This window comes from Apiospora kogelbergensis (genome assembly GCF_038363985.1).
Source record: "Apiospora kogelbergensis strain CBS 113332 chromosome Unknown utg000011l_segment0_segment0, whole genome shotgun sequence".
Classification (NCBI taxonomy): Eukaryota; Fungi; Ascomycota; class Sordariomycetes; order Amphisphaeriales; family Apiosporaceae; genus Apiospora; species Apiospora kogelbergensis.
Genome location: NW_027117428.1, coordinates 271978 through 296456, shown reverse-complemented (window position 1 = coordinate 296456; position 24479 = coordinate 271978). Strand labels below are relative to the sequence as shown.

At 51.2% G+C, this 24479-nt stretch overlaps 8 protein-coding genes across 8 annotated transcripts; 7 read left to right on the top strand and 1 right to left on the bottom strand.

Annotated features, from left to right (window-relative positions):
- Nucleotides 1–703: 703 nt before the first annotated feature.
- PG998_014364 (uncharacterized protein) lies at nt 704–1105 on the top strand (the record flags this gene model as incomplete). Its single annotated transcript, XM_066881180.1, has 1 exon — nt 704–1105. The coding sequence occupies one exon, from the start codon at nt 704–706 to the stop codon at nt 1103–1105; it is 402 nt and encodes a 133-aa protein (XP_066723711.1).
- Nucleotides 1106–3297: 2192 nt separating this feature from the next.
- On the top strand, nt 3298–4236 carry PG998_014363 (uncharacterized protein; the record flags this gene model as incomplete). Its single annotated transcript, XM_066881179.1, has 2 exons — nt 3298–3688; nt 4193–4236. 2 exons carry the CDS (start codon nt 3298–3300, stop codon nt 4234–4236), a joined length of 435 nt encoding a protein of 144 aa, XP_066723710.1.
- A 60-nt stretch (nt 4237–4296) lies between these two features.
- Nucleotides 4297–5502, bottom strand: PG998_014362 (uncharacterized protein; the record flags this gene model as incomplete). Its single annotated transcript, XM_066881178.1, has 2 exons — nt 4297–4577; nt 5043–5502. The coding sequence occupies 2 exons, from the start codon at nt 5500–5502 to the stop codon at nt 4297–4299; spliced, it is 741 nt and encodes a 246-aa protein (XP_066723709.1).
- A 3113-nt stretch (nt 5503–8615) lies between these two features.
- PG998_014361 (LaeA-like protein) lies at nt 8616–9886 on the top strand (the record flags this gene model as incomplete). The annotated part of the gene is made up of 6 exons (XM_066881177.1): nt 8616–8632; nt 8729–8989; nt 9046–9105; nt 9157–9300; nt 9359–9781; nt 9859–9886. 6 exons carry the CDS (start codon nt 8616–8618, stop codon nt 9884–9886), a joined length of 933 nt encoding a protein of 310 aa, XP_066723708.1.
- A 2623-nt stretch (nt 9887–12509) lies between these two features.
- PG998_014360 (uncharacterized protein) lies at nt 12510–13076 on the top strand (the record flags this gene model as incomplete). Its single annotated transcript, XM_066881176.1, has 2 exons — nt 12510–12569; nt 12840–13076. The coding sequence occupies 2 exons, from the start codon at nt 12510–12512 to the stop codon at nt 13074–13076; spliced, it is 297 nt and encodes a 98-aa protein (XP_066723707.1).
- Nucleotides 13077–13102: 26 nt separating this feature from the next.
- On the top strand, nt 13103–13684 carry PG998_014359 (uncharacterized protein; the record flags this gene model as incomplete). The annotated part of the gene is made up of 1 exon (XM_066881175.1): nt 13103–13684. One exon carries the CDS (start codon nt 13103–13105, stop codon nt 13682–13684), a length of 582 nt encoding a protein of 193 aa, XP_066723706.1.
- A 5927-nt stretch (nt 13685–19611) lies between these two features.
- On the top strand, nt 19612–20029 carry PG998_014358 (uncharacterized protein; the record flags this gene model as incomplete). The annotated part of the gene is made up of 2 exons (XM_066881174.1): nt 19612–19717; nt 19938–20029. 2 exons carry the CDS (start codon nt 19612–19614, stop codon nt 20027–20029), a joined length of 198 nt encoding a protein of 65 aa, XP_066723705.1.
- An 803-nt stretch (nt 20030–20832) lies between these two features.
- On the top strand, nt 20833–22508 carry PG998_014357 (uncharacterized protein; the record flags this gene model as incomplete). The annotated part of the gene is made up of 2 exons (XM_066881173.1): nt 20833–22456; nt 22498–22508. The coding sequence occupies 2 exons, from the start codon at nt 20833–20835 to the stop codon at nt 22506–22508; spliced, it is 1635 nt and encodes a 544-aa protein (XP_066723704.1).
- Between the last annotated feature and the right edge of the window lie 1971 nt (nt 22509–24479).

Below are 24479 nucleotides of genomic sequence, written 5' to 3'. Positions count from 1 at the left end.
GTCAATTACTAGTTAGCTTTTGCGAAGCTAACGGACATCCCGGTTAGGAAGTGCTTCTTCGTAGCCCAGTCAGACGCGTCTTACTCCCAGCTCTGCATTCGCACTATGGGCCGGTACTGCATGTTAGTATACTACTGGCTCACATCTACCATTCGGGGGAAGAACTAAAGGAAGCCTGTACCCAATGCGGCCAGCAGTCTATGTATCAGGTCGGACCTTGGATGGTTCACGTCTGTCAGCACCGTAGCTGATATACAGCCGCCGACACTCCAAATCGGGCCTGACCCGACGCTCCGCCCATTTCAGAGTCAACTGGCGCGAACTAGAACCTCTGGACTTGGGCAGAAGGCGATATAAATGGTTCGAGCGGGGCTATTCTGCGATGGCTATCTGGGCGCACCACCCGCGATATCCGAACTGCGGCGTCAAAACCGGTTCAGCTCCGTTTTCGTAAGGCTTCGCGACCTCGCAGATATATACCAGATGAGCTTTCGTCCTGCCGTGTATAAAGGGCCTTCTCTCTCTCCGAGTCGAAGAGACAAAATAGAGTGGTTTCTCCAGCATGCACCAGGCTGATTCCCATACAGACCAACGTTCCGCAAAGACTCCCAGTTCACTCTGAATACGTATCACTTCCTATCTCGCAGCTCCCATCATATACCTTCATATTGTTTCTCTCCTAGGCCTATCACTATTCAGCACAATGAAGACTTCCATCCTGAATCTTTTTATCGTGCTTGGCCTCAATGGCCTCGCCAACGCCCTTCCTCAGCCGGTAGAAACGTACCCGTCTTTCGTTGTCCGCGACAGCCATGGCCCCGCTGAGCCTGAAGAACTTCTTGAGGACCAGATGAATACCAACGGCAGATCCGGATACAATCGGGTGGAGGTGAGAGGCCGCTCGGGATACCACCGCATTGGGGAAGCAGGGGCGGAGGGCGGTGCGAAGACAGAGGACTGGTCTGGGTATGATCAGATTGGAAAGGTTGAGGCAGACGGAAGGTCTGGATATAACCGCGTCCGGGTGAAGGGTCGGTCAGGATATAACAGCATCGAGGCGGATACCATGGGAACGGAGGGCCGATCGGGCTATAATCGCGCCTAAACGAAGGGTCAGGATAGACTTGTGTGCCAACACAACCAACACAGGGGAGGCGGAGGATCCGCAGATATTACGCTACCCAACAACTCAGGTGAAGTTACTGGAGAGTAGGGCTTAGTTGCAATATTCGCTTAGACGGAGGTACGGAGTTTTTTTGTATCATATAGCTCCCTCTGTACATCCCAAGCGATCGTACTTTATCCAGTATTTATCACAAGGTGGGCAGGTGGACAGTATTATTCATCTCTCCCAAACCGCACGACCTAACCATGTACCCTAAAGACAGAAGGTATCTACCTCGGTGGGCTCATCCGTCTGGAATTGACTTTCTTCTTATGCCACCTAAAGGTCAACAATACGCCCAGGGTAACCAACGCCAGGCCCCCGACCCCAGCTCCGACCCCAATGCCCTGTCGTGGCTGTAATACTAGTTTCAGGGAGGATATAGCTCGTTGCTGGCGGCACGGCGGTCATGGACGGGGCTACGGTGGGAGTCGGCCCAGTGTCAAGGGCCAGGACACTAGGGATGGAACCTAGGTTGATGCTCACACGCCTTGGTAGAGACATCGGTGCTGTCGAGACCCTGGAGCATCGACTTTTAGTTGCTCTTGTTCCGGGATGAAGCTGTGGGAGGATTCGTCCAATACGGGGTGATCAGACTGGACGAACCACGAATTGAACTCAACCACTCGTTTCCCGACTTAATGGTCAGGGACGGCGAAACCACTAAGAGACTCCTTCGTTATTGTTAAAGTCGTCGTAAGATGTCCTGTTGCTCTGTGTGCAATTGAGTGAATTAGGTAATACTCGTTTTTCATGCTTGTTGTCCAAGGTGGATGTTGGTGGAAGCAGACCACGCCTAGGACAGGCCTTGAAACGGTATGATGATGTCTTTCAATGAAATCATTCCAATTCGCAACCCAATTCAGGACTGGCATGCAACTGACTGAGTCACGACTAGGAGTTGCGATGATTCAGGACCATGACAAAAGAGGCCTTGTAGAGTCTAGTAAACTGCCCAAGTGCTTCTGGGAGCTTTTTTGTCTGAACTGCCACCGCGACAGTCAGCTCCAAGCTGCTCTTCTGTCCAGGGTGTAATCCACTGGCCCACTGTTGGCTCCAAATCAGCTAGAGTTACAGGGCTTAGCGGTAGCGGTACCTATCAGCGCCAAATATGCAGCCCTACAGAAGTCTTGGTGATGACTGTAAGCTGCGGTGGGGCAGATGTAAGTCTCAGGATGCAGAGCTGCTGATGGCGCCGCCGGTCCAAATGAGCAAAGCCAGCAAACTTAGAGTGAATGGGGACCCTAAGCAGACGCCGATATAGTTGTGTCCATTACTGGGCGTGGCGCACTTGCTGCTCACGAGAGGCACTCTGGAGTCCCTCCAATTCCTACCAAGTAGTATGCAGAAATGATACTGGGAGGCCAAACTACCATTCTGGTCCGCACGACCGTTATCTCTCGTTGTACTCTTTTCGAAGTGCGCCGATCCCGAATGGAGCCTGAATCATCCAGCAGCGTATTCTCCTTTCGCTGCATCCGTCGAGAGCTCGAAGATCCTCGCGCGCTGTTTCCGGTCTTGACTTCCTAGTTGCCTGCAGACCTGTTGGCCCTACTGTTGGAGTGCAGGTCGGAAGAGTAGCAATGGCGCACTAGCGCAGCCAGCGGGCCAGGCCTAGAACCCACCGTTATTAGCGTAGAGCTGGTTCGCGACCCCGCGTCATTTTAGGACCAACTGCCCAATCCTCCTGAACTGCACAAGAACTTCTCCTCAAGACACGCTAAAGAGAAGCTGGCTCGAGATTCCTCTCGTCAATATGGGTTCAGAATCGGACCAGCAGCTCCCCTGGTGAGGTTCGCCCAACTCGAGCTCATCATGTTATCAACGTTTCGCGCCCGCAAACCAGCACTTGCTATATCTACCGTTACGCGGGACGCTATTGTAGCTTAATGGACACTCCAGGAATACGGAAACTACCAAAGAGTGGGAAGGGGACGTAGGTTTCGCTAGTGACTGATATTACAAAATAGAGCCATGGAACCCATATCCATCGAGGCCCCATAGAGCGCGTCTGGTTCCGTACGCCCTCGGGGCAAACGAGCAATAATGGCCGACGTCCGGAACGAGACAGCCATGGATGTACTTAAGGACCGCTGACCCGCAGTACCATCATTCCTCGGTGTCTGGTCAAGATGAGATTGTCCATCCCCGTCTTGCTCGCCCCCATTGTGGGTGTGTTAGGCTTGGAAGTCTCACCTGGGGACATTGTCAAGTTCGAGTTCCAGGTGGGAACGCTCAAAGCCATAGGCTCCCTAGAGTTCGAACCGGATTACTGCCCCCACACACAAAGCTCGCCGCAACAAACGACGACAACCACTGAGAGTTCCTTGGATGCCCCGGCAACCAACGCCAACACGGGTGAGGCTCAACGTATCACGAGAACTGTAATACAAACTGTGTTTGTCACCATCACGGATTCCACCCCCAACCCAACTACAGTCCTGCACTTTGGCTCGGCCCGGACGGCAAGCGCCAATTGGACAGGTAGCGCAAATGGGACAACCCGCACTATGGGTATCATTGGTACGATGATCAGTCTCATGCCAACTAACAGCACGTTCGCCAATGTCTCTTTTATTCGCTCGCCGACCCCTACGGCAGGTCTAACGGTCACTTCAGATGGAAATACTCTAAGTCAGCCAGTCTGGTACTATTTTACGATGTTGATAATTGCAAGCCGTGTCTTAGGTATCTAGATAGTCCATAGTAGCATACATGGGAGAACCCGCACTACGATTAGATCTAACGACCAATGCGATCCTATCCCTGAGCCTTTCCAAGCGGAAGTAGGGGTTTGCGTTGCCATATTGTATTATGAACTCACGTCAACTGTGAATGAACCTGACAAGACTTAATGTGCGATTTGGATACTAACCGGATCGTAAACACTGGTGAAAATTTGTACCGTGTATGTATGTAGAACCGCCTCGTTATATATTGGTTGCCATGTTCCGGTTACGGCGTCACAGCACATGAGTACGTATCTGCTACTATCAGCCCAGCGATCAATTTACCCAAGGATCATAGTCGAAGACATCTCTGATTTGGGACAAAACACCAAGTCCCTCTGATCTATCTAAACTTCTAGTCTAACTGGCCTCTGCCTGTGTTACTACTCCGGTTATGGGGTACTAGGCTACCGTCGGTGGCGCAGGCGCAAGTTTCCGATATTGGATCAGTTCCTCAGTTTCGCAATATAGTTTGACTAGGTATTCCATAGCTGGAGCGTTCTTGAGGAACTTGGCCACTTGAGTACCTGCACTAATTAGCTGCAGGACATTCCTGTCGTCTTTTAGCGGCCGCGATTGGTGCTTTGCAGCATGGCGCATCTCCAGAGAGTTTTCTAAGATGGTACTGTCGCTAGCGAAACCAGCGTCCTCTCTCCACTCTTTGACAGTTTCCGTTTTAGACCCTTTTGCAGGGGTAGCTGTTGACGCCATGTACCCCGCCATGCTCACAGGTACAGACCCGATTTCTGCCTTTGCTTCTCTTTTCCTTGTACATCCATAAATTGATTACAATATTCTTGAATTACTTTATGCTCCATAAGAGCCAGAGCTAGAAACGCTTGACCGTCCTATTTGCTCTCCTCGGTACTACAGTCGTTCCTGTAAGGGTTGTAAATAGATGTCTTAACACGAATCCAGTCAACGTCGTATTTGGTGTTGAGTTGCGTTGAGTTATTACAGTAACGCTGACAGATTTATGGCGAAAGATCTGTTTGCAGACGCTTACAGGAAATTGCAGTGCCAAGTAGAGCATGTGCAAAACCTAGTGAATAGGGGACACCGTCAGGTGTTGTATTCGATTTATGGATGCATAGAGGAGAGATAAGCAAAGCCAAAAATTGACTGTACCTGTGAGCATGGCGGGGTACATAGCGCTAGCAGCCACCACTGAAAGGTGGGTCTAAAACGAGAGCTGTCAAAGAGTGGAGAGAGGACGCTGGTTTCGCTAGTGACAGTAACCAACTGCTTAATTTGTCCACCATAAATGACACGGCTCGGAATCCTCCTCTTGGTCGCCAGGCTCTTAATCAGGGCCACCCACTCCGTCCATTCCCGATCACTTGGTCCTTCGACCGGCCGCTTATCCTGGGTAAGAGGGACCGGAAATTGGTATTTTGCCACGAAGTCAAAAGCACATTGAGAGAGCCGGTCGTTGACTTGATTCAACACGTCATCTTGTTCCTGCGCCAGTAAGTTGGTGGGTAAATGCGGCAGCTCTTTGTCGAGCGAGTTGATATACTCCTGGGTCAGCCGTGGGAGAAACTGGCGTGGTCCGTCAAACCCGCCTCGTAGGGTTCGATTTGCATTGCTGCTATTGCCTCTCGCCATTGTGTTGCTACCCCTGTCACCGCCGCGGTATTCGATTGAGCCAAGGGCTATATTCGGCTGCCTATTCGATCCATAGGGCGTTGGTGTTGCCGTGGGGTAGACATTGTTGCCGATGCTTCTGGTGTCCAAGAATGAACTACTTCTTCTCATCAGTTCTCGTCACAGCTCGCCAAAGGGCCAATACCATATTTACTAAGAGACATCATCAGTTCCATCGGTGAAAGCCATAGCCCTTGGGAGGGGTCGTCGTTGTTGTTCAAGAACGACTGGTGTGGTGTACGTAGCCCCATAAAAGGTTCGATATGGTCAAGTCGGGGGCACATGAGTCACTTCCAATTGCCTGGAATTGACTGCCATTTGTGGCTGCTAAAATGAAGTAAGGACGATGGGAAAACAGTATCGAGAGTAGTACTATAGCCTTATATAGATGGACAGCAGCCCATTGTGCAGGCAACCGCAGTCCCTGCAGTTGTTTTAACGTAGGCCTAAGATATGATGACGGGGCAAATGGATGACCCACAGCACTCCAACAGGGCACCGATGGTACACCGAAGGCTATAGGGCGCTGGTGCTACCGTCGGGCGGAGGCCACGAGGCTAAAATGGCAAACGACCTGGCGTTCCCGGCTACCGACTGCTGCGATTGAAGAAATCGGTGTCCCAAATTATGCGTAATGCGAAAGACCGTACAGCCAGTGACGGAAAATCCTGTCTAAGAAGTAGACTTTTGTAATGCTTCTTATCGGGCCTACATCTTATCATGAGTCAAATCGCGTCTAGTCTGTTGCTTCCCGCATCGAATATGTTCGTCTTGGCTTCTTGGACCGACAATCCCACGAAGCGAGACTCCTCGTCAGGGAAGAGGTGATCTCGGCTTCCTGTATGTCATTGAGCATGGCAATACTTTCTAAGTGTTGTTGTAGTAGTAGCGTGGAAGAGGAATGCTACCTACGCACTGCCAGAACGCCATGGCTTCGTGTGACAGCGTTGGGAGTCGGCCGTGTACGATCACGGCCTCAAAAACACTGCCAAATCCTACGAGCCAACTCGTATTCAACATAGTAGCCTCCTCTTCGGATGGTCCAGGCGTGCATGACAGATAGGCAGCCTCAGATGCGCCCTATCTCACCTTGCATTTCGACCACATAGGAGATGAACGGCACTGATCTGTCAGCCGCAACTGTACCGATTTAGATTAGAGGCTGGCAATGCGGTACCTAGTCATGGCATGCCATCCATTGCACGACACAAGATATCGAGGGAGGCCTCCTTGAGAGAAAGATTATGGATGGCTGTACCGAGAAACAGGCTTTCAAGTCGACCAACAGGAAGCTGCCTCTAAGTCGGATGTGAATGTCCGCAGTCCTCGACAGCACTCGATGATCGATCTGCCCCGGCACAACTATAACACGTACATCTTTTATTAGACAGGATCCGAATTTCCTCCTTTTCTTCACTTTTCGCAACCACAAGCCCTCCATGACGATGTGCAGCGCCAAAAACATCACCATCGACACTACTAACGAAGCACACGGCTTACCCATCATGGCCTTGCCGCAGAAAAACGATCGAGCCCATCAACTAAAGGCAGATTATCATTCCTCCTGCTTCGAGTTCTCCTATCATAGTCTATCACTCGAGCTTGAACAGCTAGGCAGTAAAGGTATCATGCCTATTATCCCGCCGCGGACAGAGACCTCGAGTCGATCCTTGATCCCAACCTCCAGGAACGGTTGCTCCGTGAATGAAGGGTTTGCATACACGAAGTGGCGTGCGTTGGTCTGCCTGAGGCCCCAGGATAGCCGACTTTACCAAAGGCAGCTGGATTTATAGACTCTACTGGTTATCGATTAGTATCCCTTCGCGTAATTTCATTCAACCTTGAAGGGGCAGTGTCACATCGAGCCGGGATCAAGCTAGCCATTTTCGACATAACATACACCTAATAACCATGCGGCGGTGTTAGGGTCGCGCCAATTCGGCCCTCCCTCAGCCAACATACACCCGCTTGCTGCAGTGACGTTCTCCGAGAGTGGCCGATGAGGTAGCCAGCAGAAAGTACGTACCGGGCGAGAAAGACCCCGTGCCGCCAGCAACGAACTACATCATCCCTGAAACTAGTATTACAGCCACGAGATGAGCAATATCCCCAGCAGCAAGGTCGGCATTGGGGTCGGAGCTGGGGTCGGGGCCCTGGCGCTAATTACCCTGGACGTATTGTTGATCTTCAGGTGGCATAAGAATAAAGTCAATTCCAGACGGGTGAGTCCACCGAGGTAGGTACCTTCTATCATTAGGGTACATGACTAGGTTGTGCCAGGGATATAACCGTACCGTACGCGGTAGTGGAAATTTGTACCGTATATGCGTAGAACCGCCTTGTTATGTACATATTGGCTACCCTGTTTCAGTTATGGCGTAAGAGCAGATTGTGACTAGTCGTAGATACGGTCTTCGGTGTCTTGATGCGAGCCAGATGAGCAGGCGTTGCTACTGTTACGAACAGGCTAACAGGCTGCCCTGAAGCGAGGACGTGGCGCTATCGTAACCTCGCTAAAGCTCTCCAACTATCAAGCCAAATCCTTGTATCATGCCGTGTGATATGCCTGCCAAGTTACCAGCCGGGTTGTGCGTCCAACTTTATGCAGGGTACCAGTCAAATTGCATTCCCGGTTCAACCACGCCATTTTGGCGCACCCGTCGTGATCTACATCCGGTCCCATTAGCATCTTCTCGGAGCATCTACTCAGAGCAACTAGCCCTATTAAAAAAGGATATTGGGGAGGGATCTGTAAGGTGACATATTCCTTCACGAGCAAGGTGTCAGGGTCGTGTACGATAGATTGAATAGATGCTCATAGGGGTATAGGTGCCCATTCACTGGAGCCTGGGCGACTCTGAGAGGCCCATGGAGTATTTGCATAAATATTGCATATGACAATTACTACATGTAAGCTAGCGTAAAGGGAGATGGATGAAGACGTGATCCTATCTATATATTCTTACCTTTGCTCTATACCCCTAGAAGCATCCACGTTCTTTGTTCAAGTCAACAAACTGTGGATTGTACATCGAACATGTGCTGTTAGTACTGGACTTATTCGAGTACTACAAATGGCTAACAACCTGGTGTATGTAATGGTCCTCTGCCTTTACAAAGTCCCTAATTTGTTTTGGCTTGTCATACCACGTCAGTGCTTGTCGAACAGTACTAACCTGGAGATTAGGGATCCTCCCCAGGGAGCTCGGGATTATATAGAGTACTCCACAGAGAATGGTCGAGCCTATAGTACAAAAGGGAATTACCTATTTCCGATCGACGAGGGGGAGCAAGATAGGCTGGATCGTTTCCACAGCTTCTTCGTCCAAATCCGCCAGGCGATGGGTTCTGTCCGCGGCTTGCATGCACGACCTATAGAGAACAACGCAGTGCTGAGAGTTCTCGATCTCGGCTGTGGTACAGGAATTTGGTGTAACGAAATGGCCGAGTACTGATCATAGCACTCACTTGGAATGGGCATTCTTGACTGACTGATACATATAGACTCTATCCATCTGCAAAGGTCATCGGATTGGATACATGTTTAAGAATGCAGCCCAAACTGTATGATAACAGCAGATTTTGAGAGCTTTGAGGATGCTAATAAAAGCATAGAATCCCCCCGGGCGTCAGTTTTCAAGGACAGGATATCACCGACCCCAATTGGGACCTTGAAAAGGGTTCCATGGACTTGATCCATATGCAGCTTCTGGGAGGATGCGTTGCGAACTGGACGACCCTCTACCAAACCGTTTTCAAGTCAGTTACCACGTATTTTGTCAGATCTACGAAATAAAAGGCTAATTCTGTAACAAAGCCACCTGAAGCCCGGCTTGGGAGTTTTCGAACATATTGAGATCGATTTTCGTCCATTCAGCAAAGATGGCAGCTTGCCACAGGATGCAGAGATCTATCGCTGGACGGACCAGCTGTATGAAGCTTTTGACACACACGGGAAGCCTCTATGGCCTAGGGAGGACCTTGCCTCCACTCTCGAGGAGCTTGGGTTTGTAGAGGTGGAGCATCAACAACAAGAGATCCCATTTCACCCTTGGCCTGAGAGCGAGGACCAACAGGATATTGGACGGTGGTTCAATTTAGGGATGCAACCAGCGATTTCGTCCATGTCAAGAGCGCCATTGATGCGTTACGGCAATTGGAGATTGGAAGATTTGGTACTGTTTGAGAACAGAGTGCGACTCGAGATCTGCACTCATTCGAAAAGGTTTTCATGCACCATGTGAGTAATACAGTGCCCAATATGTAGCAGACAGCCTCTCTTTGATGGCAAGCAAGATATACTAATTACTTCTAAAGGCACGTTTGGCATGCGAGAAAGCCATAATGGGTGAATACATAGCTGTTTGAAGATGAAATTGGGATGAATTGAACGTTCCTCTAAGTTACTTAAAAATAGTTAATATAGGCTAAGGCACTTCGTCCAGAACTTCGCCTCTGTCCATAAGTGTAAGTGATGGATCAGTACTTCCCAACTGGGAATTCCAATTCCGTGCCTGACAGCCCAGCCGACCAATCGTGTTGAGCTGGCATCCATGCTTTGCTGCTTCATTACAGCACTGCACTTGGCCAGCTGTGGGGTCGAGGATCTCTCAGTGAGTTGCATATTCCACTACCTTCGTCCGCATTGCTCTCCACCTGTAATCTCTATTCTTCCATCCATGCCGCCATGCTTCCATCGCAGCGATACGGTGCGCAGTGTCCGCGCCAGCCACGGCAGGCCTGACCATCAGCAGGCCGCGCCACCACCGCGCACGCATCTGAACTTTATTTTAATCGTTTAAAGCATCTTTCCAGACGAAATTGACATATAGACAGCATATTTAGGACAGCCACGGCAATGCAAGCTAACAACCAGCTCCTCACAAATTATATTGGGAAGCACGGATACACAACGAAAGGGATGACGTGGGGACATCAGAGCGGATGTGCTCTGAGAGTGGTACTCACGCCAAGCGCGATGATGAGAATTCCAGGCTCTATAGTCATGCGAACCAGAACTGTCGATATATAGCTATCTACGTATAAGTTACGAACAGACTAGCAGGTCCCCGCGCAGTGTAATGGTTCAAGCGGTTGATTCAACGGATTTGATCCCACTACATACGAGTATTCTAAACCTAAAGAAAGAAAGGAAAAGGGACCCGTTTCGGGCTGTGATTGTGGTCGTGTAGAAATAGCTTCGTGATGGTTCGAGGGACGCCAAGGCCTTCACCCAAGCCATAGCCCGTGACACTACCCAAAAATGAAATAGAACAGAACGAACAAAACAAAGTGGAACGAAATGGATAGCGTGGTGTGTAAATGCCAAGCTCCCTTGCTTCAGCCTATGTCCGCGCCTCTCTCCCTTCCCCCTGTGCCCTTTATCCGAGCCCCCATCAACGTCGGCGCTGGTCAAAGATGATGTCGACGACTTTTTGAATACCAATATAGGCGGCCGAGGTTATTGCACCCTTGGTTACCCCCAAGCCAATGAACGAAGGAAACCCCCGTCATCCGGGGTCTTGTGCGAATGGCGGTGACTGCGGTAGTCTCCGTGGCACTCTGGCTCCCTGCGTCGGCCGCCACGATGCTCTTCTGTTTTCTTGAGATAGACTCGGTCGGGGCTAAAGTTGCGGTTTGCACGGGGGGGACAGCTCATCCGTGAGGTCTCCCTTCTCCCGTATTATTTTTGCGACTGTCCATCCCGAGAATGTTAACCACATAGCTCCTTCCGTCCAATGTGGGGGTTATCTAAAACACTGAGGATTACTTACAGGCATCTTGCCGAGGCTATGTATGTATATGAGTTTCTACTGAGCGATCTTAAACTGGCGATGATTTTGTGCGGATTTTCTGAATCTGAACGTTCTGTGTTCCGCGAGATGAAGACCTTTCAAAGGGAACGGCATGATACAGTCTTATAGTCGTCCAGCAGAGTCCTCTGACCGTGGAAAAGGCAGCAGAGCCGCATATTTTCCATTGTAGGGCACAGGGATTTTCCACTTTGTTATTTTGGGCGCTTATGAGTCGTATCTGCCCAGCGTTCCTTCGACCAGAGGCCCAGGCCCTCCTGCCAGTTCCTACGAATAGAGACCATGTGAACTACTATGATGTCACGGGCACAAAGGGGCGCGGAAAGGTCTATGCCCTTCTCGTGATGATGGAACTCGAAGCAGAGCCTCATTTTCGCATTCGAGAAGGACAAATGCTTCGACCACTCTTGACTTTCTCGGTGGGAGTTCCAGATTAATTACGCCCGATAACTAGGTCTACGAACACGTCTCACGCCGAATTCCACGAACAGGTGACTGCAAAGGCTAAAAGGGAAAAACGGGGGCACGCATATTGGGCTCAGGCTTTCTAGAACGACCGAGACAAGGCAGCCCAAGGTGGTATGGCCCTTTACTTCTTAGTCACATGGTGGCACAGCAGGACTTGGGGCCTGGCATGCCGCCGGGCAAAAAAGGCCGAGCAGTTCGGGTACATCGACCGTCTCTCTCTTTCTCAGGTTATTGGCTTTGTAAATTATTGTCCGAAAGTGCACTCTGAAAATCACTACTCTTCCTGACATCGCGCGCATCAACCCTCCTGAACCCTGTTCTCTCCAGCTTGGCTACTGTCAACAAACGTTCCCGCCCGTCAGCCAGCTGCTGCCTAGAGCAGCCCAAAACGGCATAACATTTCTTCATCTCAGCAGTCAAACACCCCATTACATCTAGTCTACGGATCACCCAAATATTTCTTCAATTATTTTGGCTATGCATTGAAGCATCCCTTGAACGTGTCCTCTTCGATACCCACCATCCATCTTCGGTTTTTAATTCCGTAGGGTAACTCGACCTCTTGAATGTCAGACAAGTCCACCAAACTCTACTGAATACAACATACCCATACTCCGTACCCCCGTAGCATCCTCCCTTCCTCGGCTACCTACCTACCTAAGGTCATGGGTCAGATCCTCCTCTGGCATGAACGGCTACCTGTACAATGACAGCAAGGCTGAGCTGGGCTTAACAAGGATGCCGCAAGTCAGGACCTTGCCCATGGGCGCAGCAGGCAGACAGCGTGGATATATTTTCCTCCCGTGTGTCACGGTCGTTAGAATAAAGCGTTAGGCGTTTGTAGGGTGTAGAGAACCCGCATTACGATTAGATCTAACGACCAATGTGAGCCTATCCGTGAGCCTTTCCAAGCGGAAGTAGAGGTATGTGTTGCCATATTGTATTATGAACGCACGTCAACTGTGAATGAACCCGATAAGTCTTGAGGTGCGATTTGTATACTAACATCGAGGACAGGTTCCTACAGCCTTCCGTCAATCCTCGCTGATACATGCACGGCTGTATTCCACTTCGCCCGACGCAAGTGCGCCCGCCACGCGTGCCTCGCCCTCGGCACTGAATGCGCTCGAGAAACCCGACAGCCTAGACGAAGCCGAGTCGTCCATCTGGGACAAGCTGACGGCCGAGTTTGCCCCGATCGCACTCCAAGTCATGGATGTATCGGGCGGATGTGGATCCATGTCATTGAGATAACCTCAGAAACGTTCCGAGTCTCAAACATGTTGAAACAGCAGCGCATGGTCAATGCCGCCCTCGAGACCAGATCAAGTCATGGCATGGCCTCCAGCTACGAACAAAGGTACCCGCCTGAGTACGGCCCGAACCTTGAATTTTCGAACAAAGGCTGGGTGAAGAGAGAGACATGCAGAGGAGGAGGCACACAACTGTATAACATCATCATCACTGTGGAATGTATCTTATCACCGACGAGGGCTTCTCCAGGATGCCTCGGACTTGGACCATTCACACCCACTGAGCTGGATCGAGCTACATGTACATACTTGTACAAAACTTCGACTAATAGACGCTATGTGAAGGATAAGAATGTTCAAGGTCTCGCACGTCACGATCTTCTTGCCCACAGCGGCCTGGATGATGACCTCGAACACCTGGCGTTGCATATGCTCCTTGAACTTGTTGACCCACTGCAGCTCCACCCGCTCGGCCTGCGACGTGTGCGCGATGCGCGTGATGGTGTCGACGGGCTCCTTGTTGGGGAGCAGCTGCAGCTTGACCAGGCTCGATCGCATACCAGGCGTCCTCGTAGTCGAGTGTCGCGTAGCCCTTGGTCGCGCTCTTGAGCTTGTCGAACAGGCCGTCGACCAGCTGCGCCGTTGGCAATCGGTACTTGATGATGAACGACATGCTGTGGAAGAACCGAATGGTCCGCAGAGGTAATTACCCAGCCCAGGTACTCCCCGTCGTTGCGGTTGCTGAATGTAGGCGACTCGTCTGTCTTCCTGGTCTTGCATTTCGTGCTCGGAACTGCCATACCCCCTGCATAGTATTGCAACCAAGGTCTGGCCGGCAGTTCGAGGAAGGGTTGATCGTGCTCTCTCAGGGAATCTGGACAAGCTCGTCGCATCTCCAAGGCCGTCTGGGCACGGTCGGTGGTATTGGGGAGAACTTCAGTGGGCTGGCTTGGGTGATTATCCGTGTCATGTTAAGAACGATGAGCAATGCTGGCCCGCACCTTCCGACGCTCCGCGGCCGCCTTCACTCAAGGTTGACTTGCCAAATACTCTCTTGTGCCCTCAGGGGCGAGGGAGCCAGGGCTTCAAAAGCCTTGGCAGCGGGAAGGGAACTCGCTGCAGACCCTGGTGGCGGTACCTCGGAGGCGATTGTATAACTTGCCTTGGCTGTGGGCGCACCCGTGAAAGACATTCTCCAAGCCCAGACGCTTAGGAATAGGAGCGCCACTGGTGAAAAAAGCCGGCAGAAGAGGCAACCGCCCTGTCTGGGACCGAAAGAAACTTGCATCCGGTGAATCTCGCTGCCATTGCCACTGGCAGAATCGCGGTCATCAGTAAGCAAGTTTTGCTTCTTGGAGTTGGCTCCTCTTACGCTGCCTATTGATGTTTTAGCTTCATTGGCGAGTTCACAACAAAGGTCGGCAGAAATTCAGCATCATCGCTCATCTTCGCCCTAGAGCAGGCTGCTAAACCTCTCCAATCAGGTTGTATTGGAAGTTCACCCCTTTTTATTCCGCACTCTTACCAAAAACACAAAACAAAACATACGAAATGATGGCAACTCTTGGCCTGCATGAGCATCCAATTGTAATTTAAACCTATCCCGTCCTCTAGATACCTGTGGATACCCCTGGCTATGACGAAGCCCTTGATGTGACCTATGCTCGAGGTTTCTACCAGTATCGTAGGGTTACTTGCTTCAAGCGGCTCCCCTCACAAACCATGACTTCTTTAACCATCGTGATCCCTCTAAAGATGCTGCCGTCACGATCCACGGCCCATACATCACTCTCCTCGAGGATTATCGCCTGTCAATGAAATGAACATAGTAAGACGTTCGCCAATCCGTGTTCCGAGCCGTGCTTCCTCTTCTGCGACCCATCTGATGGCGTACGCGACCTGCTGCCCGTATTTTCTACACTGCAACCATTCACTTTCCAACTTTTCCAGCTGAGACAACGAGATTATGGGACAGCCCAAGTGGACGGGCTAAAGCATTATTTTACAAGGACCACGACACCTGGTAACAAGTCATCCGAACCGGGCTCTCATGTAATAGAGCAAGGGGAACGAGCCAGGTGCCACAGTTGTATGATCCTAATCGCTGCACGTATAGTATTATTGCTTCGTCGAGTAATACGAGGATCCGTTCGTAATTGGGGTGCTCTGGTGGTCCAATAAAGGGGTAGATAGGCTGCCCAGGAGCACAACAACGGTGCCCACGAGGAGGGGAAGCGAGATGAGTACGGAGGCTATCCATGTAGGATCAAGAACGACGGGGAAGAAGCCGGCCTCTGTGACCAGTCTTTACCAGGGTGACTCATCACTTTCCTTCCCTTCAGCAACCAGCCTGTTAACCTGAGTGGCGGCACGTACTGGTACCGTGACGCTAAATATTCCAAAAAAATCTCAAGTCTACGGGCGGCGATTGAGCATCATCGCTGGTCTGTGCGGCTGCTTGAGTTGTCCCTGACGGTCAAGTCACATACCACTTAGCCTTGCGAGCAGTGGACGCCATACGCCTGGATGCGTTGGACCAACAGCCTCATGATACTGGTTACACCCACGATCACGCTTCTCGTAAAGGCCGCCTATCGAGCAGCTGATGACATGTGGAACGTTGGCTGTATCAGCAACCAGATTCTACCCACCGTTACGGTGGACGTGAAAGAAACAGGGGGGTCGCGGGAGACACTGAACTTCCTTTACCAGATCCTAATTTACCACAACCTCTCGCTACCACTGGGAACAAGGGACAATGAGTACCTCGCACTGCCTCATAGATCTAGCGATGCGAACGGCCCGGCAACCGCCCGCTCAAACACCCAACTATCGTCGGCCTTGTCCATTCTTCATATTTTAAAGGCTGTGTCAACTTGACGGGCACGCATTTATACAGATCGATCAGTACTTATTTTCTTTATATATTAGACAGTTACACTGGGTCCGCGCCAGGTTATTTCTGAGAAACGATCCGTCCCGCCTTAGTGAACAAGCTGAGAAATCCAGGCGGTCGACTGGATTCGTAGAACTTCATGACCAAACGTCTCTCATGGGCCCGGTGTAGGGCCCAGAGCGCCATGTTGTAGAATTTTGACGAGATCAACAAGTCTATCCTGACCCTTACCTGGACAATCCCAGTTCCTGTCCCCTGTATATTTGCATGGCCGGCTTCAGCTACTTACATGCTATTCCCCGTTTCTCGGCCTTTGCAGGGAAAAAGCTTACCCCCTAACTCGAATGGCTTAGCGGTGCTCCTTGCCGTATAAATACCAATGCCAGTGCACTTATTCGTCGACTTATAATCTTCTCATCAGACTCCCACGAGCGTCGCCAAAAAGCCTACTTTCGAAGACTTCAATACCTGGTATATATTCCTATCTCCTGTCTCCTATTTAAGGATCAACATTGTCTATGTTACAATCATGTTAGTAGTAACACTGAAAGTAGCCTACCACCCTCCGTCCACAAAAAGACCATTACTTGCCACAGCATTGCCTTCTTGCCTTCGTCATCCCCAACCCACGGGATCCCAGTTTCTGCGAGGCATATAACGAAGGTACGCCATAAAGTCTCTGGTATATATTATTCTAGTATTTCTTGTTAACTACGGTTTTACTTCAAAGTACGAGGTCTCTCGGACATATCACGACATAGCCTATATGGAGCGAGGTGCATATGACACAACTGGCGTGCCCAAGCCTCCCCCACGGCCGAAGCCATCATAAGAGTCCCAAGCCTGTATTTACTGCAGGGGATAACCAACATCAACTAACGAGTCGGGAGGAGACTTAGAATCATGGGCGAACGGTGCATGTACACTTGGCTAGACTGATAGAATGGAGAGTTTCTGAGATTCGTAGTAGGCTTCATATGAACACGCTTTAGTAGAGGCCTCGTAATGCGAACCCCAGGGACGTATTCACTACCAATATGAGTTGATTATACATTTATGGCTTCTCTTCCCCTCTCAGTCCCAACTGGGCTGATAGCAATCTGCAACTGAGTTTGACCCATAGTGATTGTAAAGGGGGCTGCCGGATTGAGTGTACAGGTCTGGTGCTTTGGAACGTGTCTTCAGCTTGGTTCGCACCTGTTGTGCTTGCTGCTATGCCTTATTGGATTGCAATCATGCTGTCAGGAGGGGGCTACACTGAGTTGTCGGCGCGGTTCCCGACTGCTCAGTTCCGTCGGACAGAGGTTAGCCAAAGCACGTGTCGCAGTTTGGAGCTCTGTCCGTAATTGAACTAGAAGCCTAGTCTCACGTAGCACAGCCACATTCTTCTATGGCTGACAAGAACAGCCACCCCCTTAACCCGTTTCTTCCGCCGTTCACAGCAGATTGGCGTCGCGCAGGTCGCCGTGGTCCCCTCCGACAAGTGACGCCTCTGCGCCTCCAGCTCCTGCCTTGCAACATAGAACCCTCTCGTCCATTCTTGTATAGATATCAGTTTTGGTGTTGAGTTTAGGCACACCCCATTTTCTATGGTGACCTGTAAGAAAATTTGCAGGTAGTGGTCAAGGCGGCGGGGGGTACCAAGGGGAAGCCCAACTGTGTAAGATCTAGGATACACAGATTCAGGTGATCCTGTGTCATGGAACATCATGTGGCGATCAACACAATGTTGGAACGAGAGTCATTCGTCTGGATCGTCATATTTTCTTGGTGTGTCATCCCTTGACAGCTTGTCAATCAGAGGCCGTCCATTTTGTGCATTCGGTTGTTTTCTCTAGTTGAGCGCATGGCTGATCATGGCCTGAGTAACCAACCTACTAAACTTAATCAAATTTAGGCGTTAACCGCTGCCTGTCAAGTATACCGACCTGTCCTATGCGGGGTTGGCGCGACCATTCCCGTCAAACCTTCTGTCACTCTTGATAACACCCACGATCGCAAACATTAGTCATATTGACAACCGCACAATGGGCACAGATAACGAAAGCCCAGAGACTCATGCGGAGTCGACTCCTGCATCCGAAAAGTCGAATTCGATACGCGAGAGTGCCGACGCATCTGCACCCCCATCGGTTCGACCATTCTCACACCCAACACATCACATCGATGGCAGCGTAATGTCGCACGATGATGTTGAGGTATCCTTGTCTAAGTGCATTTTCCCTTTCTTCCAGTAAGCGGTAGGAATTCCCTCCCAAAGGTATTCTGGTCCAATAGTGAACAAGACAGCAATCCTTAACCACTGCCATTCGGTCCATAATGCCACGCTTCTATAGAGGTGGTGGCGTAGGCCGACTAAGAGCATTTGGTGCTTCCCGCTGAACAGGAGTTAAGGCTCGAGGCGCTCCACCGGGTCCGCTTTGAATGTCGGCTGCATTGTAATCCCGATGCGCTGGGTGCGTTCCGGGCGGCGGGTAATAAACTACGTGTGGTACATTTGATGGCTTTGGGTGATATGGATCGATGGAACGGTCCGCCTCTTCAACGTTGTTTTTAGGAAGCGGATCTTGCCCATCACGTGTGTTCGTATCATCTGGACGCTTGGCCTTCTTCAGAAGAACAGACGCCAGAATTGCGCCAGTTAATAGAGCTAAGGTACCAACTCCAACGAGAAGACCTACCAAGAGCCCAATTATGATATTATCATTAGTTCCGCTAGATTGGATCGTCAAAGGATAGTAAGGAAGGTCTATTGGAGTGGTTTGGTTTGCCATGGTGTAATTGATAGGCTCCTCTGCGTAGCAGTTTATATAGCCTTCGAAGTTCACAAACATATAGATAGAATGCTGAACAACCTAGATATATATGTGTATTCAATACATCATAATACTCCATTAATGGTGAAGCATATAATATACCCCCTCTGGCTTTTGACTGGCTTTAAGCTCTTTTAACTTGGAAGCAAAAGTTGCTCTCGTCGATCGGGACCAAAAGGGCAGTTTCTGCCATTCCACATGTACTTGCATTTGTGGACCTTGGTTACCATCTTTCGATCTATTTCTGACTTACGCTTCTTCCCCTGGCAGCTCAGAAAATACTGCCAAAACAATTACCCAATCCTGGCTTGACAAGATCAAGAGGAGGCACATCATCGGACCGGGTTCCATGATCCGCAAAGCTTCAGGGACGGCAATTCCACATCCTCCAGCTTTGTCGATACCGCATACTTCTAGAAGTGTAAGCCCTTACTCGCTTACAGATTAGGGCGCACCGCCTGCGTCGGCAAACGAAAAGAGCGATACACCATCCAACTTCACGGATTTCGAGATGAGCGGGTACAAATACCCTCGCTCCCAAAGCGCGACATCGCTGTCGAGTGCAGAGCATAAGCCTCATAGTATAATAGGTTACTCTTGTCCATTGCGCCATGAATAAGCTTCCCAACTAGTGGAGCAGCACCTGTGACAAACAGCGAGAGTACAAGGTCAGGCTGGTCCAATGCGAGGCATTGGCCTATGTAGCCGCCCATGGAGACACCAACGACATGCGCTTTCCCGCCGTGGGCGTGCGATTGAATAAGCTGTGCGACATGCCAGGCTGAGTTGTCGGTTGTGGCCGGTTTAATGCAACGGGACGCGGAATGCAACGGGAGGTCGGGGAGAAGGACGTGGAAGTCAGAGAAGTACGGAAGGACGAGCGCAAATTCGAGACGACACGTAAAGCCTCCGTGGAGAAGGACGATAGTTGTAAGTTTATCGTCATTCCATGAGGTAAATCACAATGACTTGGCCGGTGTGTCTGCTGGAGAAGGCAAGGCCATGGTGAGAAATGTGAAGGCGAAGAGTCTTTGAAGTGGAATCAGTAAACGTACAGATTAGTTTAGGTATTCTTATACGTGTTGACTCCGGGCTCTAATCGCATGTTCTTGAATAGGAGAGCCCGAGTAACGAGAGAAGTTGTCATCAGTTCGGGCCAATCTAGAGGTCGAGCAAGTGAGCGGCTCCGGGCTGGCTTCGGTGCCCGAGAAGGAACCCGAATTACGGTGGTACATTAGATAATAGGTTGGATCTCGCTGCTGAAGCTGATGAGTCAGTCAGTAGGGATTGTGGAGGCGGGATTTTCGGTGCTTAGTTGGTTCGCGCGGGCACTAGCTTATTTATGTTTATGGTGGGGTGTTAAACCTCAACACCCCACATAAGTGTTCTTAGCTCGTGCGTTATGGCGCTCCCTAGAACATTTTTTAGGTGGAATCAGGAAGATGCAAAGTGAGCATTGACCAATAACAAGGATGCCGATACATCTATTATGAGAGCATTGACAGAATTGGATTGATCATTCTTAAGACACGAAAGTGTTCTCTTGAGCACTGATAACATGGCCCGATCAACTCAATCAATTACACGAACGGAGTTTATGGAGTGGAAGTGAGGTCCACGGATTTGAAGACGTGGAGTGTAGTAGATTGATCCGTGCAGGGGTTGAATGCAACGCTATTCCGAGATTGCGATGCCGAGTGGATGCCCAGAACTATTTATCTTCTGGATATCACAACCATTCGCTGGTCTGACCACTCGCATTACCAGTATCCTCGTCCGAGCGGTCCCTGACTTCGTGAGTCTCCACCTTTCCGTTTGTCGGTAAGAACAACGGGTCTAGCTCCTCAATCAGCCCTGCTGCCAGCCAGCTAACTTCACAACATTTCGCTCATCGAAATGGTAGGGCATCATCTCCCCGGAAACAACATAAAGTGGGCCACTTAACCTTCAACTGTATCAGCGAATGATCCAACACCATCCCTTTTACATACTATCGCTGTTCAACCATGGTGACCAAGGAAGTCTATGGATGAATGAATACCAATATGGAAAATGACGCATTATTGAAACGTTTGAAAGAGCTAGAGCGTCGCGCCGAAGAAGCAGACCAACGCGCCGAAGAAGCAGAGCAGCAACGCCAGCTGGAGCGACAACGCGCCGAAGAAGCAGAGCAGCAACGCCAGCTGGAGCGACAACGCGCCGAAGAAGCAGAGCAGCAACGCCAGCTGGAGCAACAACGCGCTAAAGAAGCAGACCAACGCGCCGAAGAAGCAGAAAAGGTTAACCGCCTAACGACCCTCTCCGAATATCTCGAAGCCTGCCACGAGTTTGTCTACGCAAAATTCCAGGTCGAGCCAGATAAAAGTCTTACATCGAAGGGTCCAACCACGAACCCCCAAAACAAATATTGCCCAACGCGCCTCATCCCTTGGTCAGACTTCATCGACCAGCAAAGGACGGTGTTCGGCGACCTTTATTCACTATACCCGACCGAAACTAGAGCTTTCGAGAGTCTGGCGTTTTTGCACGGGCTTGGAGAAAGGATAGCACGAAAACGGATTGCCAACGAAAAAGATCTCGAATACTTCCAGCACATCAGTGTGGAGGATCCGGTACGATCAATTGTCGAGCATCTTGTATCTGTCGATGAGGTCAGGGAAGCTTTTGCTCTTGGGGATGGTATCGTGTTTGAGAACCACCCGAATGCTATTAGCGACATCTCCGAAGAGGTCGTTGACCGCCTTGCCACCTCACAACGACCACGCACCCCCGACCAACCTCGATTCGAACGCCTTCGACTCCGGCCCGATCAAATCTGCATTTACAGGCAGGAGGGCGAGACTTCGACACAGCGCACAATGCTGTACATCAACGAGTACAAGGCGCCTCACAAGATCACTCCCCAGCATCTCCGCGTAGGGCTTCGCTCGATGGATATATACAAAGAGGTCGTGAATCGGGCTACGATCCCAACCGCAGCGGACCCCGAGGCTCTGTTCCAATACCATTCGGAACGGCTCGTCGCGGCTGCCATAACACAGACGTTCCACTACATGATTGAAGGTGGACTGGAGTACGGCCTGGTCACCACAGGAGAGGCAATTGTCTTTTTGAAAGTGGACTGGTCCGACCCTACGACCCTACAGTACCATCTCGGCGAACCGCGGGCAGAGGTGGTCGCGCACCCGCGTGATGCGCGTTATTGTACGGCGGTCAGCCAGATGCTTGCTTTCAGTCTGCTAGCGCTGGACTACTCCCAAGGTAGACGGTATCATCGCCAGGACGAGCGTGAAGCGGTCATGTCCAGTCTAAAGACCTGGTCAGAAGATGTCGAGACCATACTCAAGACGATACCAGTCGATCAGCGGAAGGCACCATCGAGCTCGCCTGCCTATGAGCCTGACCCATACAGCGATGCTGACCGATCGCCATGTATGTCGCGGAAGAGGAAACCAAGGAAACCGCCCGGGAATATGACGAGGATTGGTGTGCCAGCGCATTCGCCGGAGTCATCCGACGATGAGAGCACGAGGCGAATGCAGGAGACGCCCACGCCGCTTGAGCCAAGACGCAGCGGACGGATTCAAGCGGCGCAGCGGGCCTTGCCCAATCACACGCGGAAAGACGGCCACGACGCCTACCGCAGTCGCCAGCAAAACGATGGATACTGTACGGAGGAATGTCTGCGCGGTTTGACGCTACAGACGAAGACGCGGCTTGATGAAAATTGCCCCAATGTTGCTGCTCATCGACACGATGGGGATGGTCTCCACCACCGCATTCGCCATGCCAGATTTGTGACACTGCTCCGCGACCAACTCAAGCGCACTCTTGACGACGGGATCGAGAGCCTCGACAAGGGAGGTGCTCGTGGGGTCCTCTTCAAGGTGACTCTTCTGGCATATGGGTACACCTTTATTGGCAAGGGCACGGTGCCAGCATTTATCGAGGATCTCGAACACGAAGCAAAGGTCTACCAAGTCCTGCAGCCATTGCAGGGTAGAGTCACGCCGATCTTTCTCGGGGCAATCGACCTACGTACGATATCACGCACTTACTACTACGACTTCCGCGTCCGAGTTCAATACATGATGTTTCTGTCTTGGGGTGGTGATAGCTTGGACTCGGTGCGCACTGCAGGCGACGATGGCGATCTAAGCCGTCAATTAACCCACGCAATCCGTGCTCTGCACACTTGTGGAGTTGCACATAAGGATCTCCGGTCGCCTAATGTGCTGATCAATCAAGAGAATGGGCAGATTAGGATATGCGATTTCGAGAGGGCCGTTTTGATGGAGCGTCCTCGGCTCCCTCTTGGGTCGGTGGTGCCAAATAAGAGAAGGCTCCCGGCGAGAAACAGCGGGGTTGGAAAGATGGGTCGTAACTTGCCTTATAAACGGCAAATGCGCGAGGATTTGAACGCAGTCACCATGATATGCTTGCGATAGGTATAAGTACGAAGATATCACAAGCGGCAGCTTTGACTGGTTATCTTGCAGCATATTTTCAGGTTCAATTCATTGGCAAACGCTCTAAACGCTAAATGCTACTCCTTCTGCTCCCGTGACTCCCTGGTCCTAGTCTCCACGAGGATTCTGGTGTGAAGAATTAGTGTGCGACGTACAGCCATTTCCTATTCAAATCGAGATGACTTGGAGAACATCGCTAGGATGGATAGTAAAAACTTCATTCCCACGGATTCCTCCAGGTAGCTGTCCTCGGTATCTACAGACTCGAAGTTAATTAGTTCGCTTTCTGTACTTCAATACAAGCATAGACAGAGATGCCGCTTGTGATACCTTCCGTATCAACATGTGCCACGTCTTCACCCAAACGGCATACCGCTGAGACTCGTCCGAAGGTCCTCCAGCATGCCCACCATCTTCTTTGCCAAGGTCTCCCGCTGCAGCTTGCGCCTGTCGTCCTTGTAGTAGTCTGGCGTGCGCCTCGCCGCATTCTGCACAGACCCTCTTGGACGGCCTGCCTGTGGCAGCTTTACACCGCTTCCCGCCATTCTGGGAGGGAACTGCCGTGGTTGAGTCGACATGATCGGCGCCAAGGGTCTTCTGGCCGTCACCCGGCTATTCCAACGGACAGCTCTCTGCAGCGACGCATCCATCGCGCCGTGGTCGGGGTATCTTGTGGGTGCTGGCCAAGCACCTGCATTCGTCGCCGCGGCTGGTGCAGTGTTTGTCGTGGAGCTGGGCTCGGTGCGGGCGGGTTGCGCCACTGTTTGTCGGGGAGCTCGGGCGACTGTTTTATGATTAGCGTCACGCGGTTACTAGCCGAGAAGCTGTACTCACCTTGGGGTGTTTTGGATGGAGGCAGCTGTCTCGGACCCATCTGCCTCGTGGGACTGTTGAGAATGACAGTCCCGCCGTCATCGTCGGGGATGACGTCGTAGACAGACAGAGGCTCCGCCGCGGCAGCGGGAACTGCTGCAATATACTCGGGGTCGGTTTCGTACTCGGCATCCGCATCGCTGTCTATGCCAGCAACGGCATTCGCGTCGTCGCTGGCGTCCGCCTGGGCCTCGAGACGGATGGCTTCGACTTGGCCGCTCGATCGTGTCGCTCGGCCGTGGCTCGGCCTCGCGTGGGACGCGGCTGATTGTCGAAACTGCGGCTGTCAGCAACAGAGCTGGATACACTCGACGGAACGGTAACCGGGACATGGGGACGGACAATCCTGT